The sequence below is a fragment of the Maylandia zebra genome, linkage group LG15, assembly GCF_041146795.1.
Source record: "Maylandia zebra isolate NMK-2024a linkage group LG15, Mzebra_GT3a, whole genome shotgun sequence".
NCBI classification, from domain to species: Eukaryota; Metazoa; Chordata; class Actinopteri; order Cichliformes; family Cichlidae; genus Maylandia; species Maylandia zebra.
The window spans coordinates 5,272,501-5,284,949 of record NC_135181.1 but is presented as its reverse complement, the minus strand read 5'-3'; the positions used below and the strand labels follow the sequence as shown (position 1 = coordinate 5,284,949).

The following is a 12,449-nucleotide window of genomic DNA, read 5'->3' as shown; positions in this document are numbered from 1 at the left end:
TGGAAGGCTCAGTAATTAGATTATATTACCGAGTGTGAATAATGTCGAAGATTATGCTGCAGATTACAGTTTCAATCAGGTAATCAGTGATCTGTAACAGACTACATTTTGAAAAACAGCAAACCTTGGCTATAGCTACCGCCTCTCCTTTACTCCATCAGGAATTATGCAAATTTCAGGCAATTAAGGGGCTCCATGTCATTCTGTCTCTGCTCCTCCAGATTCTTGTTGTTTTTCAAGCCCCGTCGTGACTTTTGTCAAGCATCTGTATGAGCGTGTCAGGAGCAGAGACGCTTAAAATGGGGAAATTATTCATAACCTTTTCAGTGCTTCCACACACAAGTGCTTACACCCATTTTGTTCATCCAAAAAACCCTCCACACGTGTCACCGTGCACACAGTCTGGCAAAACATTTGCAAAACATCACCCACACATATTAAACTTTTGCAGATTCAAGTTCGGGGTTGCAGCAAGGTCGTTTAGCTCCTGACTTCGCTTACTGAAACGTGGCTAAATTATTTACCACTGTGTACTCTGTGTTGGGGGGGATGAGGTAAAGCCTGTCAGTTACTCAAATAAGTTATTAATTTTACTTTCTGAAAGTTTCAGGTGTATTTTATCATCCAGATAACCAATTTTCTGTGAAGTTCAACTGGTTTTTGTTTCAAAAGTTGTCCCAGTCGTTTTGCAAAATTGATCTTCTGGCAGCTATTACCGGTCTCTCCACAATTGTTTTCATTTTTCATCTGTTGGTGAAGTGTATTGAATTTGCAGTTTAGTTTGTTTTCTACAGTTTGCTTAAATATCACCTTTTTCTCTCTCTCTGCGCTGCTTCACTTGCTACATTCATATTATAATACCTGGGGTTTTTTTCTAATTAAAAAAAAAACATCTTTTCAGCTTTGTCATTTGTAGATCCTCAGTGAACATCAACTACATCGCTTGAAATCATTGTGCACGTGTTTTTACATTTTAATAAATGTCCTTGTTTGTGTTTTTAAATATGCAAGGTTATATTCATGTCATATGTATCACCTTTTCTTTATTCCAGGTGTTTGTCCTTGCTCTCACTTTGGTGCCCTAACCTCACTCTTCTTGTCTTTATTCATCCAAAGTATTTTTCTTTTCTATTTTTTTTTTTCCATCCTTGACACACTTTTCTGTCCTTGTCAAATATCTGTGAACTCTCCTGAGCTTTTGTGTCTCCTGCTCAGACCCTCCAACAGTGGAGCCTGTTTTCATGGAGATGCGTCAGGGTCTTGGAAGGCCTGTAGTGATGACCTGCAGAGTGCTGCGAGCCCACCCCTCCCGTGTGTTGCGCTTCGAGTGGCTTCTCTCTAACCGGCTGCTCCACGCGGGAGCTTTTGACACCCAGCGAGATGAGACAGAGTACACCATCCGCAGCCTAAATCGTGATGGCTGGGGCGAGTACACCTGTAATGTCATCAATGAGGCTGGAGCAGGCAAATGCACTTTCCAGGTTACAGGTAAAAAAAAAAGTTTCCATTTCATTTCATATTTCCTTTTTTATTCTTCTAGAATCTTTTTCCGCTTGGTTTAGTTACTTTTCCTCTTTATGTTAGCTTTTCTACATTTGTTTGACACATGGTGAACGAACAATGATTTGTCACTGTGTCTAATATTGTTAGTATAGTTCCAGTACAAAATGTATACTGCATGCTTATCTGTGTAATGCATACTTTTACAGGGTAGCATTTTCTGAAATAGAAATTTACAACATTTGGCTCTGATGAATTAAACAGAAACTCATATTAACTACTTCCATTCGCAGTCCAGCCAGAACCAGATAGATGTAAAACACAAATTCAGAAATTCCTTTAAAAAAGTGCCATAGTTGCTGCTTCTTTATGTAACTAGAATAGAAGTAGTTGGTAAGCAGTTGGAGAGCAATTTAGAGACAGGTTCCTTCACACCAGGCGACCTGTGCAAAGATGTTGTTATTAAAAACTCAATGCAATCGGTGGGCAATGTCCACCAGTTGCATGGAGATTGCCATACTATTTTTAGTTTCGTGTGACCGAGCCATAACGTGGCATTACAATTAGTTTAGAAGCCGTGGATAAAAATTCTTGGTGGTCTTTTCCTTCCATTGTAGTCAAAGTGGAAACTTTTGAGTGTGGGTTTTTAACAGGTAATTTTGTCAGTGTTTTTTTTTTTTTTACCTTTTCCCAGCATGTAGTCACACTTAAATAGTAAGCAGGAGTATGCAATGTGAGAAACAGCACAAGTCATTTTCAAAATGAAGACCCCTCACTTCACACAGAGGTAGACTTTTATTTCAGCTGAATAACTGCTATTGCCAGCAGATTGCATCAACTGTAGCTGGATAGCCACAGCTACTTTAGCTTCCTGACATGTACGAAAATGCTAGATGTCATTTTAATATTCCAGGCAAATATGGGCTATATATGCTAAACGGCTGAAGATTAATTCTTTTTGTTGGGATTTCAAGGAGTATGTTTCAATTTTAACATTACAAGGGGAAAAAAAGGTTTTTAGTTTTAGGATGCATATAAATGTGATCAAATCTCAGAGGAATACTGGTTAGAATTAGATACAAATCCAAGAGTTTCAGAAAACCTAAGTAAACAAAAAACTAACCTTTTATTAAGTTGTGTGTAGAAGTTGAAGGTATTTTTTTAAGATCCAGAAGGAACCAAACTGCAAAGCTAAAACCTCCAGGAATTAACAGGCTAGACACTAAGGAGGAGCATAGCGATGGTACACAGATACAGTGACAAAGACAAAAGAGAGCCAGGGCTGTATATTCTCACAAAGAGACACCAAGGGCCAATCAAGGGAAGTGAATACAGCTGTGTAAACCCAGACACAGGTGTACACAATCAAGACAATCAACAGATAGAAAGTATAATTCAAAAGAAGGCACAAGAGAGCAAGTAACAAAAAAATAAATAAACAGAAAATTCAGTCCACATGATACACAGAACATTGCAGATGCTAGAAGAGTAAACCAATATACAAAGAAAACACAAGTAATGAAAGGTAAATAACAATCTCTATAAATACTAACCAATAACTATCATTTTAAAAACAAAAGAAAAAACCCTCAAAATACTGGAGTAATTTATGTTAACAAACAGGAATCAAAGCACAACCTTACATTAGTCAAAAACAAGGAGCAATAATGAAGCCCAACCAATAACAGCAAATCATAAACAAACTGAAATCCTACACTACTGCAGTTTAAATGATGTTGCTGAGCTAAAGATTTCCCTCATCTGAAGCAAGAGGATGTAGCTGACATTAAGCTACTCTTTCCACACCTGCTTTCTTTGCCAGAAGTATTCACTCGTCTGCCTTTACATGCATATGAATCTACCCTTTGTAGATATAACACCTTCATCTATCTGGAAAGGCTTTCCACAAGCTTTAGGGGTGTGTTTGTGAGAATTTTTTAACCATTATTCTAGAAGTGCATTTGTGAGGTCAGACACTGATGCTGGATCAGAAGGTAAGGCTCACAGTCTCCACTCTAATTTGTCCCAAAAGTTGTTAATCAGTTTGAGCTCAATACTCTGTGCAGGCCAGTCAAGTTCTTCCACACCAGTGAAGTTCTTCCACACTTATCCATGTCTTTAAGAACCTTTCTTTGTGTACTCATGTTGGAACAGTAAGGGGTGCGCAAGGAAATTTCACAACTGTATTTGTTGTGCATGTGGCATCCCATCGAAACTACGCTAGAATTCGCTGAGTGACCTGAGAGCGACCCACTTTTTCACAAATATTTTTAGAACCAGTTTGCTAGCCATTTGATTTTATACACCAGTAGCCATGCAGGAACAACTGAATTCAATTATTTAAATAGGTGAATGAATACTTTTGGAAATACAGTATAGTATCACATGCTAGTTAGCCAGTAAAGTTGGCTAATAGCAGCAGTGTTAAAGTTTGTCTTTCTCGTGGCTAAAAAGAACAAGATTATTGCCCAGCTCTGTATCCCAGAAATATTTTTTTACTAGGAGCCCTCCTGCTTACTGTTTCAACATGTAGAGAAATTTCAAGCTACACAGACCTCAAATGACCAGCGCTATAGTTGCTAAACTAGGAGTAGCTAAGCTAGGAGCGATTTTGTGTTTGTTTGTTTTTTCTTTTTTCTTTTGTTTCTTTTTTAATGGTCATTTATTTTAAGTTACTTACTTCCACTCTTTCTCTCTCACAGAAACATAACTCCATACTGGTATTAGTGCTATAAGCCTGTCACTGTGTTTGATCCAGATAGCTGCATTTAATAACAGTCATTTAGCCTTTATTCTTTTACCATACGTTGGCATGTCAACAGAAGATTTTTTTAGTACGCTATTCAATTGATAATTAAAGGGTTGTTTTGACAGATGCAATTGGCTGAACAAAAAGCTTAGAAGGCCTTGTCTCATATTGTTTTGGGGTGTGTGTCTGCCTCTTTATATGATAGACAATTTATATAAAGAAGACTAAAGGGAAAGATAAATCATAGATTGCTGATCTGAATTAGGCATGTCCATTATGTCAGGTCTTTCTTTTACCTTCTTTCATCTGTTTTTGTTACATTATTTCCCTCCATTGTGAGATCCATATGATCGTCTCCCAGTCTTTTGTTATGACAGGACAAAATTAGTTTGGCTACACTGAGAGTCCTCAGGAACTTTGGCCAAGGTTTCAATCTCCCAGACCTCCTATTAGAGACAGGAGCTGCAGGGTCACAGGAGGAGTATTTGTCACTTTGATCCTCTGGCACTTAGGTCGCTCTTCTCTTTGATAGTGTCTATTTCTCTCTATCTCTTTCTGCGTTCTAATCATACCTTGGCTGCACTTGATTTTTTTTATAGCCTTTAGTTCTCTCTGTGTCCATTTTCCTTTCCACATTCTTCATCTTTCTCATTTTCAAACCCCACTCTCTCATCCTCCTTTCCAGCTTGACCCCCCCCCCCCCCCCCCCCCCCCCCCCCCCCACACACACACACACACACACACACACACACACAGTGCGTGCCATAAATCCCCTTCCTGGGGAAACAGGTAGAACAGAGAGACAGAAGCAGCTAGTTCCCTCCAGCCATTTGTTTTTCTCAGCAGGGCTGGGGTTTTGCCTTCTATTGCTCATGCTCCCTCCCTCTTCCTACTTCCACTCCCTTTCATCCTCTATCCCTCCTTCCCTCCCTCGCCCTCTATTGCTCCATTCCTCCCGCCCAGTGCTCCAGATTCCCACCATCTGGACTCAGTGGTTGCCAAAGGTATGGAAGCTCTTTTAGTAACTCCCTGACTACAGGAGTATGGTGCAGAAAATCCACTTTGGTTCATTGCATCATCTATGAAACCTGCCATGCCTCAGTCTCCTAATTCCAGCTCTCGATAGTTAAAATTTTTAATTTTATTCTAAAACTAAAATGCCATGAAATCAGGCAATACCCTGCAGTAGAAGAAGTGCATATCATCTCCCGTCTGCGACTTGTAAGACTGTTTCTCGACAAGACTTGCAAAATATTGGTGTAGCTCATGTAATTAGATGGCACCTCGGTTTAAACTCACTTTACCAAGACAGGTAGACAAGCCAGTAGACGTTCTCCCATCGCTCTATGTCTGACGTCTTCTCAGGCTGTGCTAGCGTGTGAAAAGTATGATTTGGGAGTTTTGGCCCACAGTCCTTGGATTTCGGATTCAGTCAACATGTGAGCAGCATACATGATGTTACCATGCCGACAGACACATGCAAACACACCATAGTTAGGCAGCAGGCCATTATTAGCCCATAAATTCTGTCGCCTGGAAAAGTGTATTGTGCCAAAGGAGAGTGTGTGTGCATATGCATGGATGCCCATGTGCCAAGCCATGGGGACATCTGTGGGAACAGTGAGTTGGCTCTAATGGCCAAGTTGGCCATTAAATTGTGCCTGGGGAGAGACCCCTCAGAGGAATGTAATGTGTACCACTGAGCTTTGGCTCGGGCTCTCTGTCGTGGGAACCCTGAGTTGTTAGCAAATGCTCAAATCACGCTCCTCAGAATAGATAGCAAGTAAATGTTCACTGATCATAGAGTTTCGAGTAAAGATGCACATGGCTCCTGTGACATTACTGTTGGTGTGGAAAGTCCTGCTGTAAATTCTCAAACAGAGAATTTCTCCGCCATAAGCATTGCATCAACTCGACTTGACAAGCCAGATCTGATACTCAGATCAAGGGATGCTGCATACTTATAGACCTTCTGTTTTGTTTTGTTTTTTTGTTTTGTTTTGTTTTGTTTTTTTTGGGGGGGGGGGGGGGGGGGTTGTTTTTTCTAACATAGGCTGACCATAATAAACAAAATAAGCATTGCTCTGTATTCATTAAGGTGTGAAACTAGCATTCCAGTCTAATACATCCTCAGGAAAGTGTTTAGTTTGGTCACAAAGGGAGTCATGATCTGTTTTCCTGCGTAATTACAACTGGACTTCTTTTTGCAACCACAGGAGTCTCCCCCTACTGGCCAGTAAAAGGAATGTAGGTTTAAGACTCTTTTGTATTAGCTTAACTTTTCAGGCATAAAGGTGTGCCCATCTTTAATGTGATCTGTGACAGTATCTGAGTGAAACACTGACAAGCTTGGTATTTAGAAAAATATTATAGCAGTTAATTCACTTATTCTATTGTAGAGTTTACAAAGACAGAACAATGGTCAATGTTTTGTTTATAATAGTTTTAATAAATGTAAAACTACAGTTTCTACATATCCTTCAGTAGTGCCCAGATTGTGCATTTCTTTCAAAGGCCATGCCTCCAGTTTGTATTGGCATATTTTTAAGACTCAGTCTAGAAAAAAAGTTTAACCTGATGATTATCATTGATCATTATTTGAGCCTTTTTACTTATGGGGGAAGAGCAGGGTGCTGCAGCATTAAGAAAGAAATCTGGGATATTTTTAAAGCCTATAGTGCTTTTAAAGGAGGGCAATTGAGGTCTGCTACTTGTTTTCAGGATTTAAGATACATAGAAAGTTTTATTTAGTCAAGGGGAAAATCTATCAAGAGTAGCATTTATTTATTATAGTCATATGATATGAAATATATGATGATAATGAATCTTTTTACCTAAAATCTTCCAATGCTTCCTTCAGAGCCATACAAAACTTTATACAGCTAATTTCACAGGCATGACTGATCTAATCTTTAAGTGTAAAATGACTGGAGAGTTCCAACATATGTCCAATCTCTGCACAGGCAACAAAGTCTGCATAAAATTGCCCAGCACGTGTCTTTTCTCTCCATTGACCAGTACAAACAATGCAAACTGCAGTACTATAATTTTGTTGGATTTCCGAAATTTACAAAGAAAAAACAAGCAGTGTTTCTCATTTCTCTGCCGCCTTCCTGCTTAAGCCCCATTTCTGGCAGCCAGTTGTAAATTAGAAGAGAGGAACAATTAAATTCTCAGGGACAATGTTCAGATAGACATTGTCTGCATTGTGTGAGTGTGCCTGTGAAATGAATTCAGATTCCACATAATGCTGTGCTTGTATGGTTCCATTATCCTTTTTTTCAGTCATTGTTCCTAATGCTGCAGAAACTGTGTGCCAATAGTGCAAAAGTTAGCTGCAGTGCGATTTGCTGTCATAAGAAAATGTTTTTCCTTTTATTGTGAAACACTTACTCTCACATTTTTTGTCTGTTTTGGAGTGCATTTTCTGCATTCAGGCTATTTTCATATTTTATTTTTTTTTGATCTATCATCTGTTTTCAGTAATGTTTATTTCATTTTTATTTATTCAGCTTTTCTTTTTGAGATGTGTCTTAAACAGGCCCCTTGGGCCTCCTGCTAAGTTACTATCTGGTGCTTTTGTGTGATATTTTTGTCTCTTTTATTTTTTATGTTTTTAAATAAAAGCAAAAGCTAAATTGATTTTGCTTTCAAACCTGCACTCTTCTCTGAGTCAGGGATTTATAAACCTTATCATCTTTGGTCTCCAGCACAGATTTGTGCCTTACCTTTGGTGGTTTTAAGTAACTCGTCTGCCTGCCTTTTAAAGTCTGTGCCCAGTTCACCTGGCTTGAACTGCAACCCTGCAGTACATGGAGAATGAGTCTGAATAGTTCATGCAGCTCAAGGAGACATGCTGACACTGATGGATCCTGTTGGTCATAATGCCTAACAGTATATAGTCAGAGTGAAAAGCATCTGAATAATGTTATCTGTGATCAGACTGAAAGTCTGTCAGGCTTGAAGGACAGATGCAGTCTGTTCGGGTCTTTTTTTTCTGCTTTCTTTATTTTGTATTTTCTGGCCTATTTTTGTAGTTCTGCTTCTTTTATATCAGCACAATATCTCAACATTAGTCACTCTAGAGCAGCCTTCAATTTACACGGACCAAGAAGGATGAAATCGGAAGTCACTGGGCTTTTTAATATCAGCAACGATTAAAACGTTTATCCTTTTTTGTACTGAACTGATTAGTCGAGGAGGAAGGAAGACTGTAAATGTAGAAGTGACTCATTGCGAGTTCTGTGCTGTTTCCCTTAAGGAAAAAAAGACACATAGAGATTTATTTTGCGTTCCCATAAGGGCACCACGTGATTACCGCTGCCCTATAATACCTTTGTCTGTTAGCAGTTCCTGCTTTGGTGTTATTTGTTTGTCTCGGCCAGCTGTGCATCCATATGTAAGCCTACTTCCTGCCAAATAAAAAGAAAAGCAAAAGAAGCCCAGAATCATATAGGAATTGCTTAGCATATGACTGCACTCCTAAAGATGAAAACATGTTCATAAACCCTTAAAAAGTAAAAAGGAAGTCTGCAAACAAGGTCAACTTCTTGCCTGAAGGCTTTCACTGAGCTGTATGAATCATTGCATTGGTTATGCTGTTATAAACAGGATTTTAAAAAATCAATTAAGCCCTCTGTACTTTATGTTTGATGTCTCCCACCCAGGGTTATCTGTTTCAGGCTGTGTAAGTGGGTTAGGTAATGTGCTTCACCACACATAACATATTATTAGGAGCAAAGGCCATGTTGCTTCATTACACTGTATATTTGAATAAAAGGCAATAATTTGCCGTGCGAGTCTGTGATATTTGTCTGTAAGAAATGTACTTTGAGAAAAAAAAATGTTCCCCAAAATAAGATTAATGAATGCGGCGCATTAGTATAAAGACTTCCGTGTCAAACTTCTAAGAAAAGTATGAAAAGAGTCTTTTCATGTTTTGTTTTTCTGTTTTGTTTTGGGGCTTTTTCTGAAACGGTCTGTGTGGAAATCTTTAAGCTAATTTACTGATCCAGACAACAATGTGAGTGAGTTTAATTAACATTCCCTGCCTGCTCTCTACTGCAAATTGCAGCCTTTTTCTTTTTCCTTATCGGCTTTACTGTACTGTATATGCTGCATGACTAAGTCTGACATTATCTGCCAGGCGGGTTTATGTAACATTAGCTGTACAATATGCTGTAAACACAGCTGGCTCTATACGGCAAAACAGTGCCAAGCAAAGTGCAGACGGTAATTATCCTTGTTTTTTTATTTATTTATTTATTTTAGTTGGGAAATGTGTTTTGCTGGTTTCATTAGTATCTCAGCGAGACACGAGGCAGTTTGTGAGATAGTGTCATCTGTTATAACAGACAGGTTTACCTTGCAGTAGACTGCTGATGAACTTTTGAGACATATTCCACAGCTCAACATAAAACAGATAAAACCTAGAAAAAAAGTACTGCGTAATTTTCTCTCTTTCGCTGTACTTGTCTGTACTAGTTTCTCACTCACAATGGTTTTATTTTATCAGGCTGATGAATGTGCATTGTTTTCCTTCCGATCAGAATATTGCATTTTAAATAGCTTTATCCATGAAAAAGGCCACGTCATCTGTAGTATGCTGCCTAGAGCACCATTAACCTGATTTATTATCTAGACCAAAGAACCAAACACACTGCTTGTGCTGTGCTGATTTTGGCTTTTTATACTGGACAATTATGAGAATTGATCAAACCAGTCAGACGATGAATGAAACCACGAGTCTTGTTTTGTGTTTTTGTTTTTTTGTCTTACATGTGCAGTTTCCCCACTTCTGGCTGAGATTTGAGTGATTAAAGCCTAAGTGAATGTGTTTAAACCTCAGCTCTGATGCAGCGCAATCAAAGAAATTATGAAATTGTTCCATAAATGTACGTAAATATTCAGTAGATTTTGTTTGAGGCCAGTATGCGCAGCTACTTTTTGCCATTTTGCTCTAATGAGAACTGATGCTGAGGATTATACAGCTGTGAGTGAACAATGGCTTTTATTTGGTCTCACTGCAACTTTAGTTAGTACTAGAATATTCTGCAAACCTTTGAGATCAAATTTCTTTCTACCAAACTACATAAAAGTGAATTTGATGAATTCAAGTTACCTGCTGTTTAGCAGGAAACCCTGTTATTAAGCACATGCCTATTAAGCTGCACTTAAACAGCATTTGGTGATGTCTTTACAGCAACAGAAGAACTGGCATGTGTACACAACATTATAACAAAATGCCACCCAGTACAACAATATGCTTCAGTGTTGTGTCATTTAGAGCAATCAGCTGTCAAGTTTCTACTGACTCTCTCTGAATACCAGTATCTTACTGGATGAAGTGGTTCAAGGGTCTGTCACACTAAGGAGGCCACAGGGAAGGACTCAGGAGCAAATAATGCTATTATAATTCGTCAGTGACATAAACTAACTTGACAGGTTTATCCAATTGCCTGACATTCATAAACTGCTTGCTAAATCTTCACACAGGTTCATCAAATCCCAGCGCCGCTTTTGTTTGAGCTAACAATGGCAGCTCTGCTGTCTTTTCCATGGTTATTAAAAATCATCTGCCTTGGGTATTGTCATCCCTCAATAAACAAGCCCAAGAAGCAGAGGGACAAACACAACAACGTGTCATTGAGGTGAATTACTATTCTTTGCCTGGAAGGTCATCCTGTAAGCTTGTTTCTGGATCTTGATTAAAATGCCGTGTTCTGCCAGTTCCTTCTCGAGCTGTCAGAAATCAGCTTTCCTACTGTGACCGGAAAGCTGAAAAGTTGAAAGATTCATTTAGTTTGTGCCACATGTGGGCATAAAATTAATTCTCACAAAGTTAACTATGTTATTAGAAGAAAAGGCAGGTGAGAATCACTCAAACCAGGAGTATGGCGTAATGTAAAAAAAAAAAAATATATATATATATATATATATATATATACACACACACACAGAGTGTTGGGGAGTAAAGGAATACATGTACCGCCGTTACGTATTTAAAATACAAAATATAAGTAACTGTATTCCATTACAGTTACCATTTTAAAAGGCGGTATTCAGAATACAGTTACTTTGTTGAAATGAATGGATTACACGGCGGTATTTTCCTATTTCATAAGGCTATGAACTCTATATTTTTGGTGTCCACGCCGATGGAAACCCAGCCCATGTCACCTCTACTTGCGGCGTGAAGAAATATTTTTAAAAATTTTTAAAAATTATTCACAAAAATGATTTAATATGAAGGCAATAGGCAGAGTGTTACAGGCATAGCCCTAAAGAATGTAGCCTCATGGGCAGTGGAGTCCGTGTCTGTGAGTGCGAGGGAAGGAGAAAAAGAGTCGAAAAGTAAGAGATGTCACAGACCAGAAACGGGAGATGGAAGAATGTAAATATATATATATATATATATATATATATGTATATATATGTATATATATATATATATATATGTATATATATATATATATATATATGTATATATATATATATATATGTATATATATATATATATATGTATATATATGTGTATATATATATATATATATATGTATATATATATATATATATGTATATATATATATATATATATATATATATATATATATGTATATATATGTATGTATATATATATGTATATATATGTATGTATATATATATGTATATGTATATATATATGTATATATATGTATGTATATATATATGTATATGTATATATATATGTATATGTATATATATATATGTATATATATATATGTATATATATATATGTATATATATATATGTATATGTATATATATATATATATATGTATATATATATATATATATATATATATATATATATATATATATATAAAAAACACCCAGCACGCCCCTGCGGGCGGTTTATCCTTCAAGCTCGGGTCCTCTACCAGAGGCCTGGGAGCTTGAGGGTCCTGCGCAGTATCTTAGCTGTTCCCAGGACTGCGCTCTTCTGGACAGAGATCTCCGATGTTATTCCCGGGATCTGCTGGAGCCACTCGCCTATCTTGGGAGTCACCGCACCTAGTGCTCCGATTACCACGGGGACCACCGTTACCTTCACCCTCCACATCCTCTCGAGCTCTTCTCTGAGCCCTTGGTATTTCTCCAGCTTCTCGTGTTCCTTCTTCCTGATATTGCTGTCATTGGGAACCGCTACATCGATCACTACG

The 12,449-nt window shown here is 38.0% G+C and overlaps 1 protein-coding gene across 1 annotated transcript in view; it reads left to right on the top strand.

The window, feature by feature from the left end:
- The window catches only part of LOC101476673 (MAM domain-containing glycosylphosphatidylinositol anchor protein 2), a 243,514-nt gene that overhangs the window by 188,075 nt on the left and 42,990 nt on the right, over positions 1-12,449 (top strand). Inside the window, exon 11 of the mRNA XM_004542097.4 lies at positions 1,216-1,488. Coding sequence (XP_004542154.1) covers positions 1,216-1,488 — 273 coding nt within the window. The remainder of the gene's footprint in view (positions 1-1,215; positions 1,489-12,449) is intronic.